At 32.3% G+C, this 13,996-nt stretch overlaps 1 protein-coding gene across 6 annotated transcripts in view; it reads left to right on the forward strand.

Annotated features, from left to right (window-relative positions):
• ARB2A (ARB2 cotranscriptional regulator A) overlaps positions 1–13,996 on the forward strand; it is a 474,471-nt gene that overhangs the window by 193,391 nt on the left and 267,084 nt on the right. For all 6 annotated transcript variants that reach the window (XM_056112439.1, XM_056112440.1, XM_056112435.1 and 3 more), the window contains one exon: positions 8,698–8,916. In XM_056112439.1, coding sequence (XP_055968414.1) covers positions 8,698–8,916 — 219 coding nt within the window. The remainder of the gene's footprint in view (positions 1–8,697; positions 8,917–13,996) is intronic.

Consider the following 13,996-nt stretch of genomic DNA (forward strand, 5'->3'; position numbering starts at 1 on the left):
TATTTGACATCAGAACCCAGATGGATATAATACTTCTATTCCTGCTTTAAAGAGTTTTAAGAAATAATTGTAAGTGGAGTTTTTTAATTAGTATTACCTAATCATTGTGAATTTCTAAAAGACCACATGTCAAATTTGTCATTCATTTTTGCCCAGGATAGATTATTAATGTAAATGTAAAGAACATTATTAAGTGTACATAGAAGCAATTCTCTTGCTGCTGGCTGATACCAGAAGAATATATTCCTATAATCTACAGTGGTTAAATAATGTATTTAATGTTTTATTTGCTAAACAGACAGGAAAACATGAAATTCATTTCTTGGCTAAGTAGTGCAGATTTGTCAATGAACACAGATGTTTTTCAGCTAAAAACATTTTGTGTCTAAAAATAGCTGATAGATGAGAGAGCTTTTCACTGTCCTTTGCTTTCAGCCCATGATACTGCGAAACATAGGTATGAGACATTTTGAACTTTGAAAATGATGGTACCTTGTTTACATAATTTTGCTATTTTCTTGCCATTCTTTGAAAAGTTCACGCAAAAGTTTTGAACTAATAGTGTAACTTTTTTAAAGCTGCATAAGACAGCTCATTCAATGAGTTTTCAGAAATATAACTTGTTGACTGTCGCATGCTATTACTTATTTGTCATTGTTGTGTCTTATCTCATTGAAGGAAAATTAAGTTGTGATTAAAGTTGACAGATAATTGTGTTTTTTAAATCAAAGTCCTTTACCTCCATCTTTCAGGATCTTATGCCATTTTTTCCTGAATATGCACATTATATACAAAACTTTAAGCCATTGTGAATTTTTATGCTTTATATATACCAAGGGGTCACAGATGGTAGAAAGATTTGTTACCATGAGGTAGTGTAGCATTTTGTGATTATAAAATTAATCTGTCTCTAAATCTGTTTAAAGAGTTTTCGCCATCTAATGAGCAATATAAATTATTAATATTTTCATGTTCTTGGGGACATTCGCAGCCATAATTTTACCAACACAGCTGTTTGACCCGGTGACATCATGTTTTGCATATTTTTGCATTTTAATGAGTTAGTCATTTAAAATGTTACAAAGAAACCATAACTCATAAGTAATTAAATTATTTAGTAGAAGAAGTATTGAGAAGATCTTCTGACATAGGTCACTGTGGGAAGGAAAAATCATAATTATATTCAGTTGCACCTGTTTGTTGATGGTAGATGTATATAGAAGTTTTTCCTTAGATTATGAAATCATTTTCATGTTTAAATATCTGTCTGTATACAGTGAACATGAACTTATTAATAGACAATCTCAAAGCAGTTCATTTTCATTGTTATGAGGTAAACTTAACTATCATTCAACACATATACATACAGTACTCTTTACAATTTAGGATCAGTCATCCTTGAAAATCTAATTCTCTTAGTTTTAGTAATGTTTTCTCATAATGCTTTTCTTTTCTTTCTTTTCATATTCCTCTTTCTCATGAAGGATAGGGTGGTTTTATGTAGACATTCTAAGGATATGTACTTGATTCTGATATGAAATTTTCTACAGGACAGATATATCATGAGTCAAAAGCAGACTTTCATAAGTATACCTAAGCTAGTGCTTGCTAGATAGTAGCTGCTTATTAAATATTTTCTGTATGAATTGTTTAATGTGCTATTGGATTCTTAACTATGTGGGATCTTTAATTATGTCCTCATTGTGACAGGTACACTCTGGAACAACAAACATAAAACTTTAACATTAGTATACCGCAAAAAGTTTAAATAACACTTTACTTTGGAAATAAAACAGAGAGAGAGAGGTGAATTATTTTAAGAGAAAGTGGTTTTTCTGTATCAATATTCTCAGGCTTATTTTAATAATATTTTTTAAAACCTAAGCACATGTTGTATGGCATGATGGGTCAAAGCGATAATATTTTGAAAGGCCATGTTCCTATACCCATTAGCTTCATAGCTATCATATTTATACAGTTTTGTAATAAATTTTAATAGTAAATAAGAAAATTGGTCTTTTGTAAAACATGAGTATATAGTCTTATGATTTTGGATGCAGAACATCAAAGTTCATAATCTAACTTTTTCTGTCAAAGTTAGCATGAAGGAGAATTTGTAGGGTTCCTGATAGCCATTTAGTGGCTTTGATATCTCATTGACTGAGCAACAGTTAAAACTTGTTACTTCTTTTTAACTTAATTTGTATATCTGTGGTTTTATGCTATGTTTTATTATGAAAGGAGAGAAAAGAATATCAAAGATATAAAAGGTTCCATAATGCCACAAATATATCTGACATTGATAATGAAAAATAAATGTTTTATTAATACTGTTGTATATTTACAGTATAGTTTGAATAGTAAGAAATATGTTGATTAGAAGAGAAATTTGTGAAGTTTAAGAAACATAGTGTTTTAAAGTCTAGGAAAAGTTAGAAACAGTTGGAGATGATATGAGTAGGTGCAAAGTGAATGTTTTAAAATAAATAGCACTTGGATGACCTGTAATGTCAAAACTAGAGACAAGGGTATGTGTTTGTCAATATATCCTTCATGTTTTACAGACTCCTAAGGGAACAGGGGAAGATACAATTTCACCTTTTCTGTGCCAAAACATTTTAATTATATCTTCTTCCAACTACAGCGGTTCAGTAACCAAGGAGCTGACATTGATGCATGTGTTGATAAAGCTGCAAACATTCAAAATGAGATTAACAAAGATTTTGAGCAAAGGGTGACAGCTAATTTTGCACAGTATTCTGCATCTAATTCAGGCCAGAGTAATAATAGAATATTTTATAACTGTTTTGTTATTCAAAAGGACTTTTTGATAAATTTATTCTTATAGATATCTTGGTATGGTAGTCAAAATTATCTGTCCTATGGCTTAAAACTATTTGCATTTATGTTGTCACTCTGAAACAATGTTAAAGGAAAGAAATCCTTTTACAGGTTTTCTTTTTTTTTTTAACCATACTTTATCCTTAGAACTCTTTGCATGTACCCTAATTATTTTTGAGCCTACTTGCTAGGCAAAGTATAGAAATGGCAAGCAAGCATATATTTTCTAATATATCTTAGTATGCACTAATAAAATGGCCAAGAAAAGTTATATTCAATTTATTTAATTAATAAAACTGTAGTTTCTTTATGTTCTTGAGCTCCTTTGAGCACATTTCAGTGTATTTCTTTACTCTTCTATTCTCTACTTGAAGGCAGCTGACAGTCTTCTTTCACTTTTCTTTTTGTTTGTGAAATTTTCTTTTCTTTTTTTTATCCACTCACTTCTCCATCTGCTTTCACTTTTGTTTGCTTGGGCCGTCTCTCATCCCAACTTGATAATGAGGAATGCAGTGTGACCCTGACCTCTATCAGCCCATGCATGACCTTTTGACTCTACCATATAACCTTTGACCTTCTCTTTGACAGCTTGATTAATTACCCTGTGTTATGATTTATGAGTAAGTGCTATGTAAAAATAATAGACAACAGGTGGTCCTCTGAAAACTTTTTGTGGCATGTTTTCTTTTACTGACTAACTTGATGAGCTATTTGAAGTTGGAAACTTAACTGGGATAATCTCTATTGGTCTATATTATGGTATTTTTATACCATGGACCTCGGCATTAAAATTCAGAAGCTGAAAGTTGAAGTCTGGTCATGACAAACATTTTGCAAAATATTAGCAGGGTGCTGTCACCTAAATCCATATTGGGAAGAGGCACAAAAACAGAGTCAAGTGCCATTTCAGTCGTTTCAGTCCCAGGTCACGTCTTGAGAAAATTACTGAAATAATGGAGGGGGCATTTTTTCCAGCAGAGTTGCAGCTCCAATGCTATGTTTACTTTAACGCTTCACTAGTGACTTCTGATTGGTTGTCATGACCTCATCTCACTATTGCACCTAGCACGTTGCAACAGTGGCATGTACACGTCCTCCTTGGGAAAAGGATGAGAAGACAACATACATCTCTCAGAAAAAGATGAATGGACAGCAGTTTGCCCATTTTAACCCACATGTAGATATAACTTATGCTTTGATTTGATCTCTGTTGAAGATGAGCACCTTTCTTTTTTCAAAAATAAGCAGCAGAATGTTGAACTTAAGAACTGTGATTGATAAATCTGGGTAAAATGGTCTATTGCAGATTCTTACATGAAGACCAAAACAGATAGTTTATAGGTCAAAGGATTCTACTTTGGCCCATAACCTCTTTGGTCACATGTGACTTTTGGAATTAGCAAATTAAGATGCAGAGCTGAATGATTGAAGCTGATTTTGTGTTTAGTCAATCACAAGTGATTTGACAAGATAAAGAATTTGTGACTATGTTTAATTTTTGTTGATAATTAATAGGCAAATTAACTTGGATAAACCTTCAGCAAGGTTTATCTGGGGGAATAAATACTTTCTGGTTTTGATTTAGCATTTAAAAATTTTATCTCTATGAAGAATCTTCAAAATATGTACGTGTCTGTGCTGTTTCTCTAGTCAAGTTTCCTCTTTGGTTGTGTTAGGCATCACCCGTCATTCTTAACCTCTGTAACCTAAGCCATACTCTGTTGATTGAATGACAAATGAACTAAAATTTGTTAGTAAACACATCTATATATTGTATAGTGAAGGGAAGTGATCATGTTCTTTTTTAAGTCATTGTGGCAGCTGCTAAACTTAAGAAAATGCTATGTTTAGTGATAAAATTCTGAGGGTTTATGATTAAGATACCATAGTTTATACCTTATGAAAAGAGCTCTTGAAATGAACTACAGTTGTAGTTAAAAAAAGGGATAGAAAAGAGAAAAATAAATTAATGCGATAAAGTTTACTTCGTGTCAGTATCTGTACTTTGGGTCATCTTTTTGATCTATAAGACTGTGTTGTCAGATATAAGTTAATTAGCAATTTTATGTATGCTTTGGCTCTGAAATATCAAATATTGGGTTGACTTAGGTACATCATTGTGAAGGATGCCAAAAGCTTTGTTTACTTAGGTGTAGAATGTTAGATAATCAATTTGATCATTTTATCTTGCTCAAAATAATAAAAGTTTCCCTGTATATTTGTAACTCACTTACCTTTTTATCTTAGGATATATTTAACATGCATAACGAGTAATTCAATATGAAAAAAATGCTTCCATGCAAACTGTTTAAGGTTTTAAGCACCAGTTATACACCCTCCAGTGGGAGTGCTAGTGCTCAGTTCTTAGTTCTTCTGCAGTTTATTCGGTGGCTAGTTTCATCATGCCATTTGTAAAACTTCATGGGCACATTTATATCTATACTGTGTATCTTTTTACTTCTGTACATGTTGATTGAATGCTAATGGAAAAAATTGTATTTTTAATTATGTTTTGATTTCAGTACATTAATTGATACTGCTCTGGTTTAAATAGTGAAGTTTAAGTATTGGCTTACTGTCAGCTTTGTTTGCTTAGTGTTTGACTCCTGGCTTCCACGAGTTAATGTTGATATGGCAAAAGTCATTGTAGTTTTAGCATATTAAGGAATGTTTTGAGAGTGTTTACCTGTGATAGGAAAAGAAAAAAAGATAAAATGCTGCCATATATCTGTGGATGAAGCATGTAAACGGGAAACTTGACTTTATTTTATTGTTCCAGCTTTCTCCTCCTCGTCATAAAATAGTTATGAATGGTCTCAGAAAATTGCATTAATTTATCAGGAAAATTTTAATTGAAAAATGTAAGGTTTTTTTTTACAGAATGGTAATTGAATTTGCAACAAAGACATTTATTAAAATTAGCTCTAATTTCTCTAGAAAATCTTCCTGAATAAATTCTAATTGTTATTCCAGTAATTAAATTGGCAGTATGAAATACCTAAATGATAAAATATTTTCTAAGTAAATTGTATGTTTAAAGAGAAACATTTATTGTTGGAATCTAAATGATGAAATTTTTTAATTGATTTATATAGTGACAATTTAAATATAGAATCATTTTTCATCTTTTGATGCCTTGGTGAAAAATTGACAATGTGTCTTTATAAAATTGGACAAATGAGTCATGTAATTTTCAGTTACATAATCGATAACTTAGACAAATACTACTTCTTTGATGATTTATGTGTGTGTGTGTGTGTGTGTGTGTGTGTTTTGTACTTATTTAGATGGGACACGTCAAATTTCAGATTTCATTTAAAATCACACAGGCACAATATTTTTCATTCTCTGACTTTCAAGAATGAAAATAAAAGCTTCTGCTCCAGTAGACCTACTATTATGAAAATACTCTTTCTATTGATTAAGTTAGAATTAGAGTAACAATTTGTAACACTTGCAACTATAAATTTTACATGGAGACTTCACCTTTATTTGAAATTCATTCATGGTGCCACGATGAGGCTGTCATTCTATCAGTTTTTTAAAATCCTACTTTTTTACCTTGAGTTTGATTTTTTTTGGTCTTGTTTAAATGTATATAGCTGTTTTCATATCTAGAATTCTCAAATTCTGTTATAGACTTGCTAACACTCATGTATAAGTATGAGAAGAGAGAAAGAGAGGGAGAGAGAGAGAGAGAGTGTGTGTGTGTGTGTGTGTGTGTGTGTGTGTGTGTGTGTGTGTGTTTAAAGTTCAATTCACTCAGAGAAGGCAGGGAAGAAGCATGACAGGAGACCACTTACTCACAGTACAGAATCTAGTAAGGAGGCAATTTTCTTTTTGGCCTATGGTGACCTTTTTTGACTATGTTCCTTACACCAGAGACAGTGTAGTGAATGCCTCCATTTCACCCTGTTTAGTAGAGTGCAACAGTGTTCTTTAACTTACTTTTGGTGGGAGGAGAAGTTATAACTGAAATTTGAGACGGGCGTGAAAAGTTGTAAGAGGCACAAGTAAGAGGGGTAGGAACTTACTTCAAATGTGATTTTAATAACTAGTCAAGTGTGTCCAACTGTAGAAAATCACCAAGTGACAATCTGTCTACCTGACAGTGATCACAATGAATTACAAGACTTTTGAATAGCTCTACAGATTAGAATAAAGCAGGACCAAATAAAATATCTTTTGTTGGTAAAACTTTGACTTGCCAGCTAAGAAACTTTACGGGGGTGGGGAGGGGAGCTGTCGCTTGTACTCTGAAGTAGAACATTTAAAATTTGAAATTGGAAAGTATTTTATAAGCCATTCCTGAAAGAGGCATTTATCTTAAACTTTTATTCGAACATGTATTGAAGAATATGTGTTATTTTGTTAGTTTGGTATATTATATATGTGTTATATAGTTTTCATATGTATGTAAGACAAACATGTCTTAATTAACAGTACTATTATTAAAATCAGAATTTCAGTGATCTTGGGAAAAAAACTCAAATTACGTTATAGTTTTAAACAGTAGTATCATTTGATGGGTGAATAGGGGCTGGGAGAAGCGATAAAATGAGAATTAAAATGCTCCCAATAAACTTAAGTTTGTAGTTTGTAGTTGTTTAAAAAAGCAGCTATGTCTAGCACTGTATTTTAAAATAAGATCATTGAGCCTATACTAACATTGATTTAGTATTATTGCTCTCAGGTTTTAAAAAATCTTATTGATGGGGCAAAAATGAATTTAACTTTTAAACTGAAATAAAAATTTTTAGCTCTACAATTATAGCGTGGGAAAAATGACCTGTGTCATTTTTAAAGCATACCTTTAAACTTTATTTTCCTTAACATTTATGTTTTTATTTTGCTATAATATCTAGATGTTTTAAGTGTAATCCTGTACATTTTACTTGGGAAAATTGGACTACTCACAGTACAGAATTAAATAAAAAAGATGTGATTCATATTAATTTCAAAATTTTGTATAATGTTTAATATTATATCGAGTTTCCTTACCTGTAACCATATAAATGTTTTTCCTTGCTAAGAGTAAATCATACCCCCAAAAAACTGTCCTTGAAGTGTTTTTAAAAGGTTTATTTATGTATTTTTCAACTTTGGGACATATCGCCTTTAGTGCTATATTTAATAAAGGGAAATGTTTATGATAAATGAAAAATAGGGAATTTTAGAATCAGAATTGCTTTTATACATTAGAACAGGGTATTAGAATGGTTTTATTTTGTCTTATGATTTGTTTGTCCTCAAAAAAAAAGAGAGATTAAGAATTTCAAGGTACACAGGTGAACATTACATATTTAGGTCAGTAATGTCTATGTACATATTCAGAGATGTACATGTGTAAATATATCATAGTATATACTTGTATCTGTAGAACGTTAGATCAACTTTAGTCATTTTTCCTTTTCAAATGGAAAATCTTTATTAAAACATCCTTGTAAAGGAAAAAGAATCCTACAAAATGTGGTTTGGATTTTAACTTAAGTTTCAATGATGTTATTTTCTCAACATTTAGGTATTAATGTTGTTGAAAATATTCTTATTTCATCATTTATTTCAGTTATTTGGGGTATTCTAGGAGATTTAAGCACTTTTAATTTAAGCTTCATAATTTATAAATTGTAATTATGTCATTTTGTTCTTATAATCTCTACTTATTTACACCCATGATGCAGACAAACAATTTCAATTGAATTTCTTTTGGAAAAATTAGAACTGTGGTCTTTTTAAAGGAATATTTTAATAAACGTGCATTAGTATCAAGTCATGTAATAGCAGATTTAAGAACTTTTTTATGGACTGGAATGTTCCTAAGATTAAATTACACTGCCTTCTTTGCTTTCAAAATAGGAAGGTTATGGCGTGATAGTGCTGAATCCTAATGAAAACTATATTGAAGTAGAAAAGCCGAAGATACACTTACAGTCCTCTTCTGATAGTTCAGATGAACCTGCAGAAAAACGGGAAAGAAAAGATAAAGTCTCTAAAGAAACAAAGAAGCGACGTGATTTCTATGAAAAGTACCGTAACCCCCAAAGAGAAAAGGAAATGATGCAGCTATATATTAGAGTGAGTAATAAGATCATTGCTATTCTTCATTTTTCCTTTATTTATATTTTTAATATGATTTATTTTGTTTTTAAAATGCAGATACTTTCTCTTTTTTTAACAATTTTTTATGTGCTAGATGAGATGTTTTAACCAATCTAGATATTTTCTTTCGATTCAGAATTACAAATCACATAATTATTATTTCATTGTGATGTTTTATCTAAGTCTCAAATGTGATTAATAATGCACTGTACAAAACATCAGCCTTCCTCTTGGGTGACAATAGCTTTATTGCATTGTTTTCCTAAAAGCCATCCTCAGCCTAACTTCTGATAGCAGGTGGAGGGAGAAAGAGTAATTAATATCTTAAGAAATAGTTGAGCTAGAATCGTTTAGGGAGAGTATAATGAGGAAACTCTGTCCTTAGCTCTTTCTCACCCAGTGAACCTTTGCACTTTGTAGTGCCGGTAGCACAGGATTGTTACAGCACTGTTGCCCAAGAAGTTCTGATTTTGTAGAGGGCACCATTTTATTCGTACTGTGATACATTCTGCATGGTACACATACTGTGCATTATATATATCTATATATAGATATATATAGATATAGATATGACACAGTCATGCCATTTTCCAAGCCTTATTACAGATGCTAGAAATATTATGTAATAGTAAAGCATGTCAGAAATGCTGCCGGCTAAGTAAAATAGTAAATTGATATGCTCTTCAAAAGTGAGCAATTCAGAACATTTAAACATAGACAAATTAACATTTTATGAATTATATTATAAGACATCAGTAAAGTTCATATCATTACACTTGAGCTATTTTTACATTTATTTTAAAAGCTCATTAATAAAATATTTCATATATCTTTGAGGGGAAATGTGTACCTATCTGTGTTACTTTCTTCTACTTCTAGTTCCATGGCATAATCACTATTTTTTGGAATCTTACTGCAGATATTCAAGACGCTTGATTATGGGTCGGTCTGTTGAGTAAGTTATGACAGTTAAACAGGAGTGAGAGAAGCATATAAATCCTCAAGGGCCCCCCTCCCCCCACAAAGTGTATTCAGACCAAGATTCCTAAACACGTACCATTGATGAAGTCAGGAAAATTTAAAATTCCGAGAAATTCATTTCTAATGTACTGTTTAAAAAATGAAACCAATTTTATATTTTCAGTTTGCTTGTTCTAATGCAGTTATTCATCTGCACCTCTTTCTTTCCTTTGAGTGCATTAGGATTGTGAAGTCACCTTCTCTCTCAGTATCCTAATCTTCCTGTTAAATGATCTAGTCTGTCAACCAGCTTCTTATGAAAGACTTGCCTCTTCTATCCAGCTTCCAAATTAATTGTGTAGAGATTTTTGAAATATATAGTGATTGAATGTTCACTTGCCTACGTAAGATAAAAATGAATTTGTGGTTTTTATTTCTTCTTTCAAGTATTTGTCTATCATGTGTACAGTTTAAACATCTTTTTCTGACATCTGTCTTGTAGCTTTTATTTCTCCTTTTTTATTCTTCTTTATCTTGTCACTGTTACTTTGATTTTGTCTTTTGTTCTCCTGTATATGTGTATTTTCTTTACTCTGTTTTTCACATCTGTTACATTTATCCCTGCTTCTATTTTTTTCTTACCCCAAGGGGGGAAATCTTCTTATGTTGCTTTATTGTTAGGATCTGTTCTCTTTCCCTTTGTCTTTTTTCTTTAATTCTTTTATCTCTTTTATGCTACTGCCATATTTACTTATATCCTTATCATGTATTTTTGTCTCTCTCTCCCCCTCTTCTTTTTGTTTTGTGCCGTTTTATTCATCAAACTGGGATCCTATTGAAAGCTCTGTATAAATGAATTAATGTAGATGATACAACTTTGTACCTGTAGTCTTAGTTCACAAATGTTATTTTTAAACAAACAAACCCCTTTTCTTCTAAAATCTCCCGTCATACAAGAAAGTAGAGTTAGTTATGAGCATCTTCAAACCTGTTTCTAGGTAGGCACGATCTTGTAGTGGGAAAGAGAAGAATGGTCATTTGTGCACAGCATTTTAATTTTTTTTCTATTTTTGATCCACTTAAGAAGTGACTTCTTGTAATTTCCTTCCCTCCACATATCTCCAACTAAATGTTGTTTGTGATTTTTATATAGAGAGCATGACATAAGATGGAGATAAATTAACTTATTTTTGCTCTCCTAATCATTTACATTTTGAAATTCATTATTTATTCTACCACTAAGTAGGTAGATCAAATAATTCCATTCTTATTTTATGCTTAGCAAAACAATTCCACAAGTGGTTCACTTTGTGTAGGATCATATCACTAGTAATGGTGGAACTAAGAATTGAGATCAGGGTATCTAATTGCTATATATCAGGGCCCATAGCCCCTTTTTTGTCAGTGTTCTAACTGATTAAAAACAAAATGTGTATCTGAGATACGAAAATTATACTCGTTAAAATAATTTTTTAATTTAATAAAAACAAATTTTTTAATTTGATACAGTAACTCCAGTGGTTATATAGATTTTTGAGTAGCTATTCTTTACTATAAAAACTACTAAATGTTAATAAATAATTTATATGAAAACAATTTACAGTAAATAAGTAAGTAAGTAAAGGCCCTCCCGTTGATCATCAATTTGTTCGAGCGGGCCCAGTAACGTCTCCATTGGAGACTTTGTTGTTACTGTGTCTGGCATATCGAATACGTCACGGGGAGCTTGCCAGGCTCTGCCGTGCGGGCGAGATACTCTCGGTAGCTTGCCGGGCTCTCCGAGAGGGGCGGAGGATTCGAACTCGGGTCAGCCATGTTGGCTGCGTGCAAGGCAAATGCCCTACCGCTGTGCTATCGCTCCAGCCCTTACAATAAATATGTAAATAAATATGAAATATGTTACTCTCTATTTTGTTTTGAGACTATACTATGCAGTGCTCAGTACTCTTCCTGACTCAGTGGTTGGGGTCCATTCAGTGGTGCCTGGTCTAGAACCCACCTCCCATGTGCCGAGCACATGCTCTGCCCATTGGGCCATCTCCCCGTCCACTATATTTTCTTTTAAGGACTTGCTAATATCTATCCAATTTTACCAGTATGGAGACTGGGGGTCAAAACTTTGAAGTTTTCCCCTGGTAATCTAACTCTTTATATAAATTCTATGAAGGCAAAGATTTTATTTTGCACACTACTACTTCCCCTGAAACTAGAACAGTGCCTTCTAAAACACTTCGTAGTGTTTTAGAATCTTCATAATAAATTGCATTGGATATATAAGATAATTAATTTATACATAAAATTCCAAATTTCTACTGATGTGTCCTACATCTTTAAATTATGCTACTGTTTCTATGAAGAAGCACTCAAACAAGCCCAAATTGAATTTTACATTGGGGTTTCCCTGCCTAATCTCGTGGCTTTTTTTTAATTATAATTAGAAAGTGAGTATGTCAAGGTTTATTTGATACTTTGATTCAGTCTTTGCATTTTTCTAAAATGTATGAAATATTTTTAAAAAGAAGCCTTATTTTCTTCTTAACTATATTATCATGATACTAATATAAAAGAAAACTAGAGTGCTTCTGCTGACTACTGCTGTTTCTGTTCTACGGTCTTTGTTTCTTTGCTTTCTGTTCATTCTCTAACCCAAATTTTGTTCATATTAGAGTGCCCAGGTGAAAGTCCATCCCTTTTTCTTTCTTTCTTTCTTTTTAGTTTTTGAGCCACACCCAGTGATGATCAGGGTTTACTCCTGGCTCTGCACTCAGGAAGCACTCCTGTTGGCGCTCAGGGGACCAAATGGTATGCTGGGAATCAAATCTGGGTCCAGCATGTACAAGGCAAAGCTCCCTAGCCATTGTACATCTCAAAGAATTTTGGCGTCCATCAGAAATATTTTTCTCATTTTAGTAAGTGACCTTTTCATACTAAGACTCAGGAAAATTGCAGTAGTTATGTCTATATATATGTATATGTGGAATTTATGATGTTATCTTAAGCTATCTGTGTTTCTTAACACTTTCTTACAAATCGAATCATCATTTACTAGGTTGTTACAAGGTTGTTTTTGATTGGGCTTTAGTCATACAGTGTGTCAATACCCATTTTCCCATAAATTCCTAACTCTACTAACAGTGAGATTGATCTTGTAGCCCTTTCTACTAGCTCTCCTCACAGTCTTCTAGTTCTTGAGTATGTTTTTCCAATTGCAAGTTTAAACATTTTTGAATGCATACTTACTTGTTAGTTTTTATAATAGTACAGAGACTACTGAGGGGGAGTCAGGAGATAACACTAAATTTATTCACCATATTCTCATGTCCTGAAAGGAGATTAAAACTAAAAGATTAGACCTTTGTCCAGAAGCTTCCACATCATTGTAAGAATAAAGGGTCTTAGGGTATCATGCCGGAACCAAAGAGGACAAGTAGTCAAACTAAGGAATATCAGTTTAAATGTCTTTACAGTATATAGGTGGAATGTAGGCGGTTGACATAGTTCTGAACTATCTAATCTTGGGTGGAAACTGCTTGACTGTCTCTTCCGAAAATTGAGACTTAGTTGTGGGCTTTGAATATAGGTGTGATAAAGAATAGGGATTTTACTTACTTTTACTGTACTTTTACAACCCAGCATATTAAACAGTGACAATAACAGCAATAAAATACTCCAGGAGTAAAGACAACGAGAGAGTTACTTGGCCAAAGAAAGAAAAATCCAAATGTGGAGGAAACACATTTTCAAAACAGGAATCTTGGCAAGAATTGGCATTACACGTTGAAGATACTAAAATATTTATGGGTTGATTGCTTGTTGGCATCCATCAAAAATTCTTTTTCCTTAATATTCAAGATACTTGTATCTAATGTTTGATTTTTTTGTTTTTTAGCATTCCTGCGAATTTTTTCAGTTGTTCAGAAATAGCCCAAACCAAAGCTTTTTTTTTAACCAAAAAAGCTTTTATTTTTAAAATATTTTGATAGCCTGTGCTTTACAATAGTATTAATAATGGTTTCTCCTACACATAGTTCCAACACCACAGCCATCACCAAAAAAATAGGAAAAAAGGTTATAATGCTCTGATTTGTTTTTGTCC

Source organism: Sorex fumeus, unplaced genomic scaffold (genome assembly GCF_029834395.1).
Source record: "Sorex fumeus unplaced genomic scaffold, SorFum_2.1 ptg000018l, whole genome shotgun sequence".
Lineage (NCBI taxonomy): Eukaryota > Metazoa > Chordata > Mammalia > Eulipotyphla > Soricidae > Sorex > Sorex fumeus.